This window comes from Eptatretus burgeri, chromosome 13 (genome assembly GCF_056783735.1).
Source record: "Eptatretus burgeri isolate ZD-2024b chromosome 13, Ebu_testis_v1, whole genome shotgun sequence".
Lineage (NCBI taxonomy): Eukaryota > Metazoa > Chordata > Myxini > Myxiniformes > Myxinidae > Eptatretus > Eptatretus burgeri.
The window spans coordinates 59,288,327-59,307,958 of record NC_140973.1 but is presented as its reverse complement, the minus strand read 5'-3'; the positions used below and the strand labels follow the sequence as shown (position 1 = coordinate 59,307,958).

General features: G+C 47.2%; 1 protein-coding gene and 1 long non-coding RNA gene across 4 annotated transcripts in view; one reads left to right on the top strand and one right to left on the bottom strand.

The window, feature by feature from the left end:
* The window catches only part of TMEM131 (transmembrane protein 131), a 211,876-nt gene extending 208,962 nt beyond the window's left edge, over positions 1-2,914 (bottom strand). For 2 of the 3 annotated variants that reach the window (XM_085852639.1, XM_085852640.1), the window contains exon 1: positions 2,753-2,914. In XM_085852639.1, the coding sequence (XP_085708765.1) occupies positions 2,753-2,873 (121 nt within the window). In that variant the 5' untranslated portion in view covers positions 2,874-2,914. The remainder of the gene's footprint in view (positions 1-2,752) is intronic. The other variant, XM_085852641.1, reaches the window with a different exon arrangement.
* Positions 5-18,761, top strand: LOC147014573 (uncharacterized). Its single transcript, XR_015050807.1, has 3 exons — positions 5-185; positions 18,462-18,538; positions 18,626-18,761. It is a non-coding gene; the product is annotated as an uncharacterized LOC147014573 (long non-coding RNA).
* Positions 18,762-19,632: the final 871 nt, after the last annotated feature.

The window sequence follows — 19,632 nt, the reverse complement described above, 5'->3', positions numbered from 1 at the left end:
GGAGGAAGCAGCTCTTTGGAAGGAACATCAAAGCCAAATCGTCCTGGAACTCTGCGACAACCATCAACAAAAGCAAGTTCATGCGCACTGCGGACGTCTCCACCTTGACAACCAAGACCCGATTAATTTATCAAGATCTACCCAGATGGCAGGGAATTACTGAACCCATCACCGTCATTTACAAGGTATTTAAAAAACTCGACGTCACAGAAGCGATTCTTATAAACAATAACAAAGAACGCTAAAAGAAACCACGTGGGATTGATAACAATAATGGGCAAGAGTGGGGGCAATGGGTTTAGGGAAGAGGGAGAAGGGTTGTAATTGGGGAGAATGGAACATCAGACAGTAAACACATTTGGGGAGGGGGGTGGGGGTTAGGGAAGAGGGAGAAGGGTTGTAATTGGGGAGAATGGAACATCAGACAGTAAACACATTTGGGGAGGGGGGTTGGGGGTTAAGGAAGAGGGAGAAGGGTTGGCATTGGGGAGAATGTAACATCAGACAGTAAACACATTTGGGGAGGGGGTGGGGGTTAGGGAAGAGGGAGAAGGGTTGGCATTGGGGAGAATGGAACATCAGACAATAAACACATTTGGGGAGGGGGGTTGGGGGTTAAGGAAGAGGGAGAAGGGTTGTAATTGGGGAGAATGGAACATCAGACAGTAAACACATTTGGGGAGGGGGTGGGGGTTAGGGAAGAGGGAGAAGGGTTGTAATTGGGGAGAATGGAACATCAGACAGTAAACACATTTGGGGAGGGGGGTTGGGGGTTAAGGAAGAGGGAGAAGGGTTGGCATTGGGGAGAATGTAACATCAGACAGTAAACACATTTGGGGAGGGGGTGGGGGTTAGGGAAGAGGGAGAAGGGTTGGCATTGGGGAGAATGGAACATCAGACAATAAACACATTTGGGGAGGGGGTTGGGGGTTAAGGAAGAGGGAGAAGGGTTGTAATTGGGGAGAATGGAACATCAGACAGTAAACACATTTGGGGAGGGAGGGGTTGGGGGTTAGGGAAGAGGGAGAAGGGTTGGAATTGGGGAGAATGTAACATCAGACAGTAAACACATTTGGGGAGGGGGGTTGGGGGTTAGGGAAGAGGGAGAAGGGTTGTAATTGGGGAGAATGGAACATCAGACAGTAAACACATTTGGGGAGGGAGGGGTTGGGGGTTAGGGAAGAGGGAGAAGGGTTGGAATTGGGGAGAATGTAACATCAGACAGTAAACACATTTGGGGAGGGGGGTTGGGGGTTAGGGAAGAGGGAGAAGGGTTGTAATTGGGAGAGAATGTAACATCAGACAGTAAACACATTTGGGGAGGGGGGGTTGGGGGTTAGGGAAGAGGGAGAAGGGTTGGAATTGGGGAGAATGGAACATCAGACAGTAAACACATTTGGGGAGGGGGGGTTGGGGGTTAGGGAAGAGGGAGAAGGGTTGGAATTGGGAGAGAATGTAACATCAGACAGTAAACACATTTGGGGAGCGGGGGTTGGGGGTTAGGGAAGAGGGAAAAGGGTTGGAATTGGGGAGAATGGAACATCAGACAGTAAACACATTTGGGGAGGGAGGGGTTGGGGGTTAGGGAAGAGGGAGAAGGGTTGTAATTGGGGAGAATGTAACATCAGACAGTAAACACATTTGGGGAGGGGGGTTGGGGGTTAGGGAAGAGGGAATTGGGGAGAATGGAACATCAGACAGTAAACACATTTGGGGAGGGGGGTTGGGGGTTAGGGAAGAGGGAGAAGGGTTGGAATTGGGAGAGAATGTAACATCAGACAGTAAACACATTTGGGGAGGGGGTTGGGGGTTAGGGAAGAGGGAGAAGGGTTGGAATTGGGGAGAATGTAACATCAGACAGTAAACACATTTGGGGAGGGGGGGTTGGGGGTTAAGGAAGAGGGAGAAGGGATGGAATTGGGGAGAATGTAACATCAGACAGTAAACACATTTGGGGAGGGGGGTTGGGGGTTAGGGAAGAGGGAGAAGGGTTGTAATTGGGGAGAATGTAACATCAGACAGTAAACACATTTGGGGAGGGGGGGTTGGGGGTTAGGGAAGAGGGAATTGGGGAGAATGGAACATCAGACAGTAAACACATTTGGGGAGGGGGGTTGGGGGTTAGGGAAGAGGGAGAAGGGTTGTAATTGGGGAGAATGTAACATCAGACAGTAAACACATTTGGGGAGGGGGGGTTGGGGGTTAGGGAAGAGGGAATTGGGGAGAATGTAACATCAGACAGTAAACACATTTGGGGAGGGGGGGTTGGGGGTTAGGGAAGAGGGAGAAGGGTTGGAATTGGGAGAGAATGTAACATCAGACAGTAAACACAACCTAACAGCCTACACCATGAGAAATGAAGCACAAAGCCTTTCTCCTTCTGAGGTAAAACCAACAATAACAATAAAAAAAACTATAATTTAAATAATAACCAGAATAAACGTCCCTAGGCCGACTCTCCAAGCGAAATAACCAAACGTTAACTCCGTTACTCGTTAACACGACAACCTCCTGGAGTATCAAGTCAAAAGACCCTTCATTCAATTCCTCTCAGGAATACTGAGGAGATAAGTGACCGATTCGGTGGAGTGAAGGGGTAATTCGCGCGAAAATGGTAACAAGGCATTGTGGTGAAGGACGAGAATAAAGGGAACAGGACGGCGGGACTCGGCACGGGCCGACGAGGCGACGCATGTCCGCGCGTGGAAACCGCGAAGCACGAGAGACGGCCGATCACCGTCCGCCGACTCACCTTGGCCGGACACCCGTCCCCGGAGGAAGTGCATGAGCACGAGCTGCAAGAAGGCGCCAAAAAGGCCCAGATAGCCGCGAGAGTCGCTGCGGGGCCGCCAGCCCGCCGCACGTCCCGCCATCACGATAAACGCGGCACCTTCACGCCAGGGGGAGCTAAGCAGCTCGCTTCCCGTCACTCATTCCTTTATCTTTCACTTATTCATTCCGTCAATCGTTCACAAAGGTTCCTCGCTCATTCTTTCACTTTTCCTTCCACTCGCACGTCTTCGACATGAATTCCGATTACGGACCGTTTGGTGTGTAAGGATATTGTCCGAGTCGTGGACTTGTGTCTGAGTTGTTGTTACACCTCCATTTTCTTCACTCCTTTATTGTACTTTTGGCGGTTCATCGGAAGGTGGTTTCATCGGTGGTATACGCAAGGAGTCGGATGTTTATGATCGGTTTACCCTCTGTTATTTGATGACTGTAAAAATAAATCATACAAGTAGCGGTACATTCAAAGTACACCGACCCCATGGCCATGTCAAATAAATAACAAATCCTTCAACGCGCGACATCGCCGGGGTACCTTGGGAGCGCGACATCGCCGGGGTACCTTGGGCGCGCGACATCGCCGGGGTACCTTGGGAGCGCGACATCGCCGGGGTACCTTGGGCGCGCGACATTGCCGGGGTACCTTGGGCGCGCGACATCGCCGGGGTACCTTGGGAGCGCGACATCGCCGGGGTACCTTGGGCGCGCGACATTGCCGGGGTACCTTGGGCGCGCGACATTGCCGGGGTACCTTGGGAGCGCGACATTGCCGGGGTACCTTGGGAGCGCGACATCGCCGGGGTACCTTGGGCGCGCGACATCGCCGGGGTACCTTGGGAGCGCGACATCGCCGGGGTACCTTGGGAGCGCGACATCGCCGGGGTACCTTGGGAGCGCGACATCGCCGGGGTACCTTGGGAGCGCGACATCGCCGGGGTACCTTGGGAGCGCGACATCGCCGGGGTACCTTGGGAGCGCGACATCGCCGGGGTACCTTGGGAGCGCGACATCGCCGGGGTACCTTGGGAGCTCGACATCGCCGGGGTACCTTGGGAGCGCGACATCGCCGGGGTACCTTGGGAGCGCGACATCGCCGGGGTACCTTGGGCGCGCGACATTGCCGGGGTACCTTGGGAGCGCGACATCGCCGGGGTACCTTGGGAGCGTGACATCGCCGGGGTACCTTGGGAGCGCGACATCGCCGGGGTACCTTGGGCGCGCGACATTGCCGGGGTACCTTGGAAGCGCGACATCGCCGGGGTACCTTGGGAGCGCGACATCGCCGGGGTACCTTGGGAGCGCGACATCGCCGGGGTACCTTGGGAGCGCGACATCGCCGGGGTACCTTGGGCGCGCGACATCGCCGGGGTACCTTGGGCGCACGACATTGCCGGGGTACCTTGGGAGCGCGACATCGCCGGGGTACCTTGGGCGCGCGACATCGCCGGGGTACCTTGGGAGCGCGACATCGCCGGGGTACCTTGGGAGCGCGACATCGCCGGGGTACCTTGGGCGCGCGACATCGCCGGGGTACCTTGGGCGCGCGACATCGCCGAAATACCTTGGGCGCGCGACATCGCCGGGGTACCTTGGGAGCGTGACATCGCCGAAATACCTTGGGTGCGCGACATCGCCAGGGTACCTTGGGCGCGCGATATCACCGGGGTACCTTGGGAGCGTGACATCGCCGAAATACCTTGGGTGCGCGACATCGCTGGGGTACCTTGGGTGCGCGATATCGCCGGGGTACCTTGGGCGCGCGATATCACCGGGGTACCTTGGGCGCGCGATATCGCCGGGGTACCTTCGGCGCCCAGCGATGCAACCTTGCAGCAACATGCAGTCGGAATTGCGAAGGAGCGTTGTACTGTCCAACAATTGTAATGAATTGAAATGTCATCAAAAAAATGAATAATTAATTGATGAAACAATAAATCAAAAATTCCCTTTATAGCCAAATCACTTGGTCACTGTCATGTCCAAATATCAGCTTCCTCGCTAAAAATAGTGATTGTAATGTCATGTCAATAAACCATTTATAATGTTGCTCCAAGGGGGTTGCCCCCCCCCCCCAAAAAAGGTGTTTGCTTTCTTCTCAGAAACAACACATACAATTCTGATGAAACTTGATCACAACGAAGTTTGTTCAACACATGAAAAGAATCGGAGTTTGAGGGGGTCTACAGAAAGAGTTTAGGGGTTGGGGGGGGCGAGGTTGCCCACCCAAAGAAAAAATTGCTTTCTTCTCAGAAACGACACACACAGTTCCGATGAAACTTGACTACACCCTTCATTACCCATGGTGTACCAAAGTTTGTTCATGCCATTAGAAAAAAATCGGGGTCTAACGGGGTGGAAGGGGGGTTGCCCCCCAAAATTTGTATTTGCTTTCTTCTCTGAAACCACACACAATTTCTATGAAACTTGACCACAACCTTTATCACCCGTGATATACCAAAGTTTGTTCATGACATTAAAAAAAACATCCACAGGTATTTACTTTCTTATTACATATTTTGTGGGTCATCTATGCCTACCAGTGGTTCCCTGGTTATTTTATCGAGCTGCTTCCAGGGGTATTGTCCCTGTGTTTAATTAGCTCCGCCAGCAAAAGTGGGCAGAGGTTATGTTTTCACTCCTGTCTGTTTGTCTGTTTGTGTGTGAGCAGGATATCTCAAAAAGTTATGAATGGATTCAGACTAAATTTTTTGCACAGGTTGGATGTGTGAAAAGGATGAATTGATTAGATTTTGGTGAAGATATGGAGACTAAGATTTTTAATTGATTCTTCACCAATGAGAGATCGGGCCAAAAACGATATATAGCATGACATCTCAAAAAGTTGTGGACGGATTCAGACGAAACGAGGTGGATGAGTTGGGTAAGTGCCAAGAACAATCTGATTCGTTTTGGTTCATGTCCGGATCCAGAATCCCGCCTATCAGTGGGACACAAAACGTAACCTGTTCAGCCTGGCGGAGGTATGCACTCCACCGAGTGCAAGTCTAGTTTCAGATGATTTTCCCACAAATGTCACGGAATTACATCTGAGAAAGAAATAAAAATCGCAATAACCATAACAGACATCGATCGACCTGTGTGTCGGTCGTCGTATCTGAATAAGACTGCATGAAACATGTGAACCACCTGGTCAATTTGCAGTGCAGAAGCTACTGCTCAGCCAGAAACCACACTCCGAGATAGCAAGCAGTGTAACCTTGTGTGAAGGAACCTCCAGGAAGACGAGACCACTTGCCACCCAGAGTCCAGGCAGGAATTTGTCATTTATTCAGGGTCTGGCAATAACTCACCTACTCTTAGCGAAGTACACTGTGGGATCTCTAACGTCCAATAACTAATGTTTAGCACTCCAAACTTAGCAGACGGGACACCTGGCTTGACGTCCTTCTGATAAAAGGCGCACATTGATGTATTGCCATGCTTGCGAAACACCTGTGCGACCGTTTATAGCTGTGTCAAGATTCCAACCCAGGCTCGACAGCTCAGAGGAGAATATGCATATATTGAGGTTCTCCTCCCAGTCCGAAACATCGACTTAACTCGAAGTCAGAGACAGGTCTGCGAAGCCAAATCTCCAGTCTGGCTCCCTCTGCTCACTCAGCCCCACGACCCTCTCCAGCTTCTCGGGATGCATGCGTTCTTCCAGTAACCACTCCTGGTGAAACTCCCAAAATCCAGGCTTACAGTACACCACTACTCTTTTTCTCTCAGTTGTGGAAAGACTTCTGACTTTTGAGGCTGTTCAAATGCCGCTCTTCCCTCCAGTTCCTCAAGCAGGTGGTGCACACACCACCTGCTCATGTTATCTCACATCCCAACCCACAATGTTACTGTGAGTTTGTTGCCTTTTTACCCTTTGTCCTCTCACTCTTCCATATGAGCCTCCATTTTGTTTACAAATTAAACAACAGATAACAACACGCTGTCTCTGATTGCAAGTTCAACATCTGTTGAAAAACAGACCTCCGAGGTCCACGATTTTGGGCACTGTGCAATGTATCCAACAATAAAATACTTGGCACAATGAAGCTCAGTTGATGCCACATGATTGTACATCAGGTAACTAGCAACAAACGAAAATAAAGCTTTATGGTAAAATTGATTGTAAAACTTGATGTGTTGTTGGTTGGACATGCAGAAAAGTGAAATCATGAACCAATAAGCCTGGTTATGGCTCAGTGGTTCGGGTGGCGGCTTGGGATCCGAGGGTCCTGAGTTCAAACCCCGCCGGCTGCTGAATTAATACATCAGAGGGTTGACTCAGCCTGTCATCCTTCTGAGGTCGGTGAAATGAGCACCAGTTCCAGTGTGTGTACTGGTAGAGGGGCACTGCATCAGCGACACAGTCGCGATTCAAGAAATGATAGCTACCCTGGCAGCTAAGCTGCCATCCAACCACCACCACCATGACCCAATCAGAGGACAGCTTCAATCAGGTGTATCTTTATCACCGGAAGGCACCGAATGGGACCATGAGCGGACACTGAAAGGCACTGAAAGACCACCACACAAATACAACTCCGAAGCATTTTCCTAAATTAAGATGGCTGGTTTCAGATTTTAGGATCCTGAGTTTCAGCCCTTGTTGTACCATAAAAATAACACCAGGTAAGTTGACTCAGCCTGTCATCCTTCTGAGGTCAGCAGAATGAATACCAGCTTGCTGGGAAGAAGGTCTTTCGAGTATCCTGTGTCAGAGTAGTGACCCATCCAGGATTGTGCCCCCTAGTCAAGGAGGCAAGGATAACTGCCTATTGCGTCTGAAGACATGAAAGGAGTGCTTCGTTTCTTGTTCTTAATTTTCTTTATCACTTAAGTTTTAAAAACACCCTTTGTCACACAGAACAACAAGAGCTGCATCAAAGGAACAATGAATGTGCACGCGCATGCATGTCGAGACTGCTTTGGAACTGTGCATATCGTGCTTCACAAATTTTAATCTTTGTCCATATCAGTGTGTGATCCATATCAGTAGCAGTGTTGTTCTCGTCGTGGGTTGAGCAATTGTGGTGTGGTGTGATGTGATCGTTTCGTTCACACCTCCGTTCATCCTCCTTTTTGATCACCCATGTTTCGCTGCCATACAACATCACGCTTCTAACGCAAGTTGCATCCAGTTTTGCCTTTAATCAGAGAGAGGTCCCTTTCGATGTCATTAGGAGTATCAACTCCCTAAACTTCCTCCAGCCACCTCCAATTCTTGCATTCACTTCTGCCTCCACCTGCACTAACCATATCAACAAGGTAACAGAATTTATTGACACATTCCAGGGATATATCCCCATAAACTAAGCTTTCCGCTCTAACTGGAGTCACTTGTTTACCTGTGCAAACAGCACATTTGAAGTCAGGAACCACCTGCAATCTACCGCTGATTCCACTACACCTCTTGTGCACCCAGCAGTTGCAGGATTTACACAACATTGAATTGCTACCTATACCTTTTCTACAGACAGCACAGGGCCAGCTCCCTCTCTTTTCCACACTTCCTTCTCCCGCACCACTAATCAGTACTTTCATTTTCCTTGTTCTCACTTTCAGTCCTCTGGCCTCCATACCCTCCTTCCATACTATATATTTGCCCATTATCTCTTCCACACTGTCAGCTATCAGCACCAGCTCATCAGCATCCAAGAGTTCCCAAGGTGAGCCTCCTCTAAATTCCTGTGATATAGCCTCAAGAACCATAATGAACAGGATTGGGCTCAAGACTGACCCCTGATGAACACCCACTCTCACTTCAAAATCCTCACTCTGCACCACATTTACCATCACACAGGTTTTTGGGCCATCATACATTGCCATGACTACCCTAACTAACCAATCCTCCACACAAAACTTTCTCATGAACCATTGCACCACTTCGTGAGGCACCCTATTGAATGCCTTCTCCAAATCCACAAATCTAAAGTACAGTTGTATATTCTTCCCCAGATATTTTTCCTGCAATTGCCAAACTATAAAAATTCCCTCCATTGTGCCCCTTCCTGACATGAAACCAAATTGCATTTCATGTATACATATTAACACTGTCATCAATTTATCCAAGAATCTCTCGACCACTTTCATTCCATGGTGCAGCAACTTCAGACCCCTATAGTTGCTCTGAACTAAGGCATCGCCCTTCCCTTTATAAATATTCACCATTACACTCTTCAACCAATCATCTGGGATAGATGTCTCCCTTATAATTGCATTTATAAATTTATTGATTAAATTCACTTCAATTTCACCAGATGCCTTCAGCATCTCTGCAACAATATCAGTGGTGCCTGACGCTTTACAATTCTTAATTTCATTGATGGCTTTGTTCACCCATTCATTCTTTATCTCAGGTGGTGGGCCCTGCACCGGCTCTACTGCCTCCAGAATATCCCTGTTCCAAGGGAACTCCTCATTTAGCAGGTGCTCATTGTAACTCCTCCAAGCATTTCTAATCTCCCCATGGTCAACCACTACATTTCCCATGTCGTCCTTTACACATTGTTCTCTTATGAGATCCTTATTTTGACTGATCATTTGCCTTTGCTATCTCAAATATCTCCCCTCTACTATCTACATTATTTATCACACCTGAAAGAGAATCCTGAACTAATTTTTTAGCCTTGTAAACTTCCCTTCTTGCCCTACGTTTAGCTACTAAGTATTCCTCCTTATCCCTCCCTTTTCCAAATCCTAAACAGTTTTCTTTTTTCTTGAATCGCCATATCCACCTCATTATTCCACCACCATGTATCCTCAGGTCAGCTGGGCCCTTCGACCAACCACATGTCTTATCAGTAGCTCGTAGCAGCCCATCTTTTGAAGAGTTCCAACAACTCTCCACATCCTCTCCTACCATAGGGTTTCCAAGATTCATTTCCAGAAGTTCCCGATAGAAATGTTCCTTTACATTCTGATCTCTTAGTTTCCATTCTCTTCTCCTTGGGACGTAAGGTTTCCTCTTTTCCCCGCTCCAACCTAACTTTACATCACACACAAGCAGCCGATGCTGAAAGGTACAACCTTCTCCACCAGTTGTTTTCACATCCTTAACCAACTTCCCATCTAATCTCCGAACTCGAAAGTAGTCTCTCTGGCTCTTTATACCTCCTGACTCATCAGTGATCAGTCTGCTTAACCCATGTATTTTAAAATCAAATATTGTGTATTTTAGCTTGTAATAAGCAAAATAGCACATTTTATACAAGAAATCTTATTTATGCAAAAACGGTTTTATTTGCCTAAAACAAGCGTTTTTCACACATTATCTTGTTCTGTCTCTGTTACACAACAATGTCTAGTAATTACATTCACGAGCAAAGAACCCTTCCTTACAGACAGGTTGATTCTCCCAATATTCTATCCTTTGGTGCTCCGAAAAGATGATAATTTGATGGCAGCGACTTTATGCTCCTTTGGTGGTCCTGTGTTGGAGTGGCGACCTGGTGGTCCTGTGTCGGACCTGGTGGTCCAGGATTATATGCAATAGCCAAGGAGACTGCTTCGGCAGCACCAACACTCTGCACAGAGTATGGTCTCAATGGAATAGATGGCTAATCAATGGTGCATTTTCTTATGACTTGAAATACAGGCATCCACTAGCTGGCGCTATAGGACAACATTTACATGGAGAGTATTTCAATCTTGTTCTTCATGCACATGGAAGCTTGGCTGCTGGGTAGCTATCATTTTGTTGGGGAGCGACTCTGCCGCTGATGCTGTGCCCCTATATCAAGTACACTGGCACTCATTTTGCCGACCTCGGAAGGATGACAAGCTGAGTGAACCCCACCTGGTGTTGGTGTAAAAAAAAAAAAACGAAGTCGAGGCTCATATAAGAGCTAATACATAGAAACATACTGTATAAAAAGGCAGGACACAAGAGGTGTGGGAGAGGGAAACAAAATAATGGGGAACAAAGATAATCGGATATCTGTGGAAAGGAGAGGGATGGGGTGTGGTTCATGGCGTAAACAAGATGGTACTACAGGGGCATTCAGGAAGGAAAACAAGGAATTTGAAGGAGGTGGGTTTGGGGTGCATTAACAGGGTTAGTAAAGATCAAGATTTTGGATGGGGGAAGATATGAGATGGTGGTGAACAGTTGCTTTGAAGGTTTGGAGGGTGGAGTGGGATTGAAGAGAGCGTGAGAGTTTGTTCCAGAGGCGGGGAAAAAAGAGGAATGAAAGAGTGAAGGTGAGCAGTGATTCTTGAGCATCCTGAGGAAATATAGGGGGGATAGATCACAGACAGAGTGGGGGGGGGGTGGGGGGAGGTCAGAGAGGAGACAGTGGAAGATAGAAAAAACTACCGACCTGCCTCTGGTGAGAGAGTGAGAAACCAAAAGACTCAGCTTCGTCATGGGGGATACCAATGATCCTAAAAGCCTTGGTTTCCACAGCGTGAAGTTGAGCTAGGTGTCAGGCAGGAGCACTACCTTGGTTTCCACAGCGTGAAGTTGAGCTAGGTGTGAGGCAGGAGCACCACCCCAGAGGGGGCAGCAGTACTCCATCAGACTTTGGATTAAAGCTTTGTAAATTGTTAGAAACTCAAATGTGCCATGGAAGGGCTTTGCATGACGCAGGATGCCCAGTAGGCGACTGGCTTTGGAGGTCAACTTGGAGATGTGGCTTTCCCAGGAAAAATCGTGGCATACAGTGAGATCCAAAAGCTTCAATGAAAGAACTACTTCAAAGGGATTGCTGAGAAAGTAGATGGGGGCAGGGGGGAGGGGTTCCAGATGGTCGTTTCAGAGAGACATGGTGAGAGTGTGACATTTGTTAGGATTAAAAGACATATTCGAAGTGTTTTACCAGCTGTGATTATATCCAGGTCTGCGAAGAATGGAGAAGCTGCTGCCTGCCAATCAGAAGGAAGAGAGATGGTATGGCAGAGGGTGGATTCATCAGCAAAGAGATAAAGAGGATTTTCCAGAGAGTCAGAGTGATCATTGATGAAAATCAGAAAAAGCACAGGGCCCAGAACACTGCCTTGAGGAATTCCAGCCTGAAAGGGAAGAGGAGATGAGAGGATTCCATTAAGAGGCACGCGTTGACTACGACAGGAGAGGAAGTCCACGAGCCATGAGTGGAGGTCAGGTCAGGTATGGGAGCATGTGCCAGAACAGCGCGTCGCTGCATCGACTTTCCGCCGTTACTCCAGGGGCCTCTGTCTGGCCTTCCCCCAGGCAGATGCCAGGCCCATCCCCATCTCCTTGAGATGCTGGTCAAACCGCTGCAACCATGAGGACCATGGTCGGACCATTGGCCTCCTCCACTCACGAGACTCCCTCGCTGAGAGAATCTGGTGAGCAGGATCAGAGTCAGGAAAACGAGCCACATGTCTATACAGCCGCAACTGACACTCACGGACCATGCAGGTAACAAATCTCATCCGAGTCTCTCTCAGCAACTGCTCGTTGGACACAAAATCTGACCAGCGATAGCCAAGGATTCTCTGAAGAAACTTGGTACCAAAGGAATTAAGTCTCCGTCTCAGATCCTTGGTCAGAGTCCAAGTCTCGCACCCATAGAGCAAGACTGGAAGCACCAAGGACCTGAAGACTCGGACTTTCGTCCTCCCGCACAGGTACCGGCAGCGCCACACCCCATGATCCAGTGAATCCATGACTCCCCAGGCCCGACCCAGACGTCGATTGACCTCTGACTCACAGCCAGCAGAGACATGAGTATCACTGCCAAGGTAAGTGAATCTCTCCACGACCTCAACATCCTCACCACAAACAGACACAGACAGGACAGCAGCATCCAAGATGTCATTGAAAGCCTGGATCTTAGTTTTGACCCAAGAAACCTGTAATCCCAGCGGCTCCGACTCCTCATTCAGCACCTCGAGGGCTCCCAAAAGGATATCTAAAGTCTCCGCAAAGATGACTGCATCATCTGCGAAATTAAGGTCTGAGATATTGACATTCCCAAACGATGCACCACAACTTGATCTTTCCGACATCCTCCCTAGAATCCAGTCCATACAAGTGCTGAAAAGTGTGGGGGCCAGTACACACCCCTGACGAACTTCAGTAACAACTGGAAATAAGTCAGAGATGGTACCACCATACTTCACAGCACTCTCAGTACCAGAGTAGAGTTCAGACATCAGATCGATCAGTTTTGGTGGCACCCCACGAAGACCAAGAATCCTCCAGAGGGCATCCCGATTCACTGAATCGAACGCTTTACAGAGATCGACAAAGGCTGCAAGCAGCCCCTGCCGAAACTCTCGTCTGCGTTCGGTGAGGACACGAAGAGCAAGGATACGGTCAATCGTTGACCTCTTTGGTGTAAAGCCTGACTGCTCTGGACGCTGGTGCTCAAGCAGATGGTGGCGAACCCTATCAAGAATTATCCGAGCAAAGACCTTGCCCGGTACTGAGAGCAGCGTCACCACTCGGTAGTTGTTGCAGTCTTGGCGATCACCCTTCCCTTTCCAGAGAGGGACAACAAGGCCTCTCTTCCAGTCAGTTGGGATGATGCCTGTGTTCCAGGCAGAGCACAAAACTGCATGCAACGACATGAGTGCAGCATTTCCACCAGCCTTGAGAAGTTCAGCATGGATGCCACAGATCCCTGGAGCTTTACCCTGTTTCAACCGGTTCATCGCAGCCCGTGTTTCCACAAGCGAAGGTGGACCACAATTGATTGGAGGGTCAGCAACAGGGATTGTAACACCATTGACGTCCAACTCGACAGCTGGTGGATCAGCCTGGTACAACCGCTCAAAGTAACTGGCCCAGCGGGCCTTCACTTCAGACTCCTCTGTTAAGAGCCTACCACTCTCTGCTCTAACTGCAGTGCTCCGAGGGATGGGCTTGGATGAACGCAATGCGCGAATTCTCCTGTAAGCGGGATGAGAATCACCTGTCCACAGGTGATGCTCGACCCCCTCACAGATTCCTCGCACATAGGCCTCCTTGTCCACCCTTAGTGCACGTACAGTTTTACGCCTCAGCTCCCCGAACAGCTCAGCTCTGCCATTCAGCCTGGCCCTGCGACTCTGGTCAATGGTATCCAGTGTCCCTTGAGAGACAAAATTCTTCTTTGCCCTGCGGTGAGCTCCAAGACATCCACCGGCAACATCAAGGACGGTGGTCTTGAAGGTAATCCATAACTCTTCAGGACCCCCCAAAGCACCCAGACCCCCCAAGTGTCCACTCAGCCTGTTCGCAAACTCCTCAGCTACTCTCTCATCCTTCAGCTTGCCAACATCCAGCCTAGGCTGGGATGGTACCATTCTTCAGGATTTAAGGTGCAGCTTTAGAGTTGCTACAACAAGCCGGTGGTCAGTATTGAGGAACTGAGCACTCCGGTAGACCTTGCAGTTCTGGATCATCCTCCAGCGACCGTCAACGAGGACATGGTCAATCTCCTTTGCCACACTGCCAGCGTTGGAATACCAAGTCCAGCGATGAGCTTGTGGGCGCTGAAACCATGAACCAGCCACCCTCAGTCCATGACTTCTTGCAAAGTCAAGGAACTTAGTGCTATTCTGATTCATCGTTCCTGACCCATGGGGACCAACACGCGTCTCATAACCATCCCTATCAGTTCCAGTCGATGCATTGAAATCCCCCTAGACGAGAGGTGTATCTCGTCTGGGGCACTGATCAACCACAGACTCGAGCGTGGCGTAGAATGCGTCCTTCACGGTGAGGTCACTCGCCTCAGTCGGAGCATAGACAGAGACCAGGGAAATGACACCTAAGGAGTGACGAATCCTTAATCTCATAATACGCTCATTGACCGGTGTTAGCTCAATTATCATTGGGGTCAGCTTATTGGACACAGCTACAGCAACTCCTTGAGTATGGTAACTATCAGAGCGACCAGACCAATAGTCGGTGTAACCACCCACCATTATCTCGCCGCAATCCGGTCTCCGAACCTCAGAGAGTGCTGCAATACCGATGTCCAAACGCTTGAGCTCAGATGATAACAGAGACAGGTGATCACCCTCTCTTCGGGATAGGACATTCCAGGCACCCACCCGAAAGTAATCGCCTCAGGTAAACCCAAGGAGACCGCCGTCTGGTGAACGACACCTCAGCACCACTCCGACACACTCTCCCGCAATCTGACGCAGGGAGGTTACCCCGTGGTTTCCCTCCTTTCATCAAAGATTGGGGGTCCCGAAGGCTTTGCCCCAATCCCGCCATCCGGTGAGCTGCCCTGCGAAGGGAAGCTGCACAGCAGGTACTCCCACGGAGTGGGTTTTCAGATTTTTTTGCGGAATGAAGGGTTTTACAGTGACCGGAGTGCAAATCCTGCCACCAACCTCCTAATCAAAAAGTAACCCAACTGCAGGAGGACGTCCGCAGACACAGTTGGGCATGAGATATGGATGGCCCTTGGCTCACAAGGAGCTCCTCCGCCCTTTGACAGGTTTTGTTTTTAATCCTGCTGGGTGTCCATATCCAAACACCCTCCTCATCAGAAAACCTGGTGGGGGAGACCGTTTAGTCGCCGACAACCCGACCAGGGAACAGGTTAGTACAGGTTTACATGGTACCTGTATCAGGTCACAGATCTGACCTGACCTGACCTGACCTGACCTGGTCACAGATGAGTGGAGATTGCCTGGGATCCCATTAGAAGAGAGTTTGGTGAGCAGTGCGGGATGCCAGACTGCATAGAAAGCTCTATATGTCTTGGGAGATGGCCCTGATCTCATGATTGGCATTGAGCATCTCCATCCATTGTTGGAAAAGCAGAACTCGCATGTGCAGGGTTGAGTGACCTGGTCTAAATCAAAATTGATGGTCAGAAATCAAGCCATTGGAGAAGAGGAAGGATTTGATGTCAGAAGTGATGATGGATTCCATGACCTTGCTGATGATTGGGAGCGGGCAGATTGGTCTGTAGTTGCAGGGATCTGTTTTTGCACCTTTTTAATGCAGAGCAATAGTTCAGCGGCCAATGGCGCTCAAACACAGGACACAAAGATCCCAAGCCAGTCACTAACAACCACAAAGCCAACACCAAGCTTCATATTTTAAGAAGATTAATCATCAACTTTAATGCATGATTTCGCTGAACTGGGACAATACGACCTGCACAAATATATATACATATATATATATATATATATATATATATATATATATATATATATATATATATATATATATATATATATATATATATACGTACATACATATTCATATATAGATATATATATATATATATATATATATATATATATATATATATATATATATATATATATATATATATATATATATATATATATATATATATATATATGTATATATATATATATATATATATATATATATATATATATATATATATATATATATATCCATACATACATATCAAGGGCTACGTCCACTTGGAGAGTTTCTACCACAGGGTCAAACAGTGAATCAATACATGTACAAGGAGATCCTCCGGCATCTCATGAGATAAGTCTGGGACAATAGGAGGGATCTGTGGTAGAACAACACCTGAGTGCTCCACCATGACAATGCCCCTGCCCACAGTGCCCTGAGCATCCGATAGCGCATATATATATATATATATATATATATATATATATATATATATATATATATATATATATATATATATATATATAATGGGGCTTCTGGTACACCCATTCAAATGAATGGGGAAAAGGGGAAAATCTTTCTCACTCAAGCCCCAAAAGGCCAAAGTAGGAGATTTTCTCCCCAACAATCCCCTTCCCTCCCATACAAGCAAATGTAAAATTGAGACTATGAAAGATTGAGACTTACTGATTAAAGCATTTCTTCCCCCAACATACTCACAGTCCTTTTATATTTTCATTCCACTCAAAGAGCGAACCAACCAATATTTGCCCATGTTCTACTTTAGGGAATAACTTAATTTTCTTATCACATTCATTTCCATCGAGTATATTCACTTTATCTCTTCAAGCACGAAAGAAAGGGAAGTTCACGATCCCTCCTTCGGTTCTGTAAAATGGGGAAGTGCCTTTAAGAGCACAGTCGTGCTGTGAAAATGAGGAAGTATTCTGTGCCCATGTCTCTCATGGTTATATCTTAAATAATCAGAACACTAACAGAACAAAGTTTAGCGAAAAGCAAGTTAAAACAGCTTTTAAACGTAAGTTTTCTCAAAATCATTCAAAGCAAGCTGTTTCATTTTCGTGTTAAAATGAGTTAGTCTGGAGTCAGCCAAGCCGCCTTGCCCGAACCAAGCCAAAAAAAATTCTGGTCATTTCCTATGTGGGACACACCGTGAAAAACCCATTGTTGTGTAATCTCCCATTATGTCATCAACAGGAGGCTATTTAAACCAACTTGTGTGCCGAGTTTTGTTTTATTTCGGGAATGGATTGTGCAGATAATTTATCCGACCTTGTGGATCAATCGTTTTCACAAGATGACAGGTAAGATCCTTAACCCAATTCATTATTTGTTGTTTTATACAGAATTAAATCACTATACAACCAATAATTATTGGATGTCTTTTTCTAACAGGTTGTCCCCAAAAATAACATTGTTGATAACTGATCTAGAACAGGAGGCCTTTGAATTACACGATGAGTGGCTAAAAATGAATGACTTCCTTGAAGACATTCGATCGTTCAGAAGAGAATTGAATAACATTTTTGTTGGCTGGCAAGAAGTTCTCTCACGTCCACTTACCTTAAATGAGTCGAGTCAAAGGTGAGACATTATCCCTCTGTCTGTCTCTGTGTGTATATGTGTGTTTATGTATTTGTGTATATGTGTGTTTATGTGTGTGTGTGTGTGTGTGTGTGCGTGTGTGTGTATGTATATGTGTGTATATGTGTGCGTGTGTGTGTGTGTGTGTGTGTGTGTGTGTGCGTGTGTGTGTGTATATGTGTATGTGTGTATAAGTGTATGTGTGTGCATATGTGTGTGTGTGTGTCTGTCTCTGTCTTTGACTCATTATTATTATTATTACTAGTGCGTGCCCGTACGTGCGTGGCCGTTCGTGAAAAATTTTTTTAAAAAAACGTTCAAACCGCGTGCCAGAAACAACAACTACAAAGGCCGTTCCTTCGCTCTCGCGTGCCCGTACGTAAAAAAAAAACTTTCAAACCGCGTGCCAGAAACAACAACCACACAGGCCGTTCCTTCGCTCTCGCATGCCCATACGTTAAAAAAAACTTTCAAACCGCGTGCCAGAAACAACAACCATACAGGCCGTACCTTCACTCTCGCATGCCCGTATGTGCGTGGCAGTATGTGCAAAAAAAGAAACAAACAAAAAAACTTTCAAACAAACACACAGGCCGTTCCTTCGCTCTCGTAAATGACGACTGGATTAGGGCATTGTGTTTGTCTCTAAATGCGCATAAGAAATCGAGAAATTATGAGAATACACGAAGTCATCACTATCTAGAAGTCCGTACGTTGTAACCCGTAATGGGGAACGCGGCCACGCCTATGCAGCAATGTACCCTGTCATTGTTTTGGTAAATAAATGGCCATAACTTGGGAAGCACTTGTCCAATTAATATCAAACCTTGAAAAAGCACATCCTCAGGTCCCCAGCAATATAGCTGGCAAGTTTCAATTAGATCGGACCAGTGGTTGTTGAGAAACAGCGGTCACAGACAGACACACAGAGATTGCTGGAATTAAAGATAGATTATAATTGTTATTATTTTTTCAGTTTAAACACCTGTCTGGATGAACCAAACACACAACTTAATCTTCTGGAGGAATCTGACACGACACTATCTTCTGGAGGTAAATGTTATATTTCTTATTTTATTAATATCATAATATAATCATCTTTGTATATCCTAATTGTTCTTCACTCTTTGTTTTGAACAGAATATGTTGTTGAGTTTCAAAACCAAAACAAACCATCAGACTGCTGTGAAGGAAGATTTTGTTCAATGTTATTACTTTTGTTTTATTGTAAATGCTTTCCTTATAATTATCTGATTTTGAATTACAAGAAAATGAATAAAGGGAATGTAAAGGGGGGGTTAGGGTTGGGGGGTAGGTGCGCTCCCACAATGACCCACCACCCCCCCATCCCTCTCCCCTCCCCTCCCCATGTGTGTGTGGGGAAGGGTGGGGGTGGGTCAAAGGTGGGGGTGTGCAGGGGGTGGGGCTTGTGTGGGTGGGGCTTATGTGGATGGAGCTTGTATGGGTGGGGCTTGGGTGGGTGGGGCTTTTGTGGGTGGAGCTTGTGTGGGTGGGGCTTGTGTGGATGGAGCTTGTGTGGATGGAGCTTGTGTCAGTGGGGCTTGTGTGGGTGGGGTTTGCGTGGGTGGGGCTTGTGTGGGCGGAGTCAGAAAGGGGCGGAGTTAAAAAGGGGCGGAGTCAAAAAAAACTTTGTTTTCAATTTATCTGTCTTTTGTAATTCCTGTGAATAAAATGAACCTAAAATCTCTTCCCCCTTTAAATCACATAATTTGTAAGTCCAAGGGTTTTTTTCAATTTATCTTTGTCTTTTTTAATTCCTGTGAATAAAATGAACCTAAAATATCTTCCTCCTTTAAATCACATAATTTGAAAGTCCAAGGAACTGTACCGACGACATCAACAATTTTACAAAGTTCATTTGTCCATCGCTTGGTATAACCTTTTTCAAAATGAGATTTCCACCTGTATATCTCCTATACTAAAAAAACAGAATATGTTTGTATATATGTATGTGTGTGTGTTTGTTCGTCCTTTATAGGTGGCCGAACCGTTGGATGGAATGAGATGAAACTTGGCATGAGTGATCCTTGGGACATGAGAACGGACATGGGGGGTGGGGGGGGGTCAAGTTCAAGGTCAAAGGTCACGGGGTCAAGGGGTCAAGGTCACCGGGTAACTTCAATTTC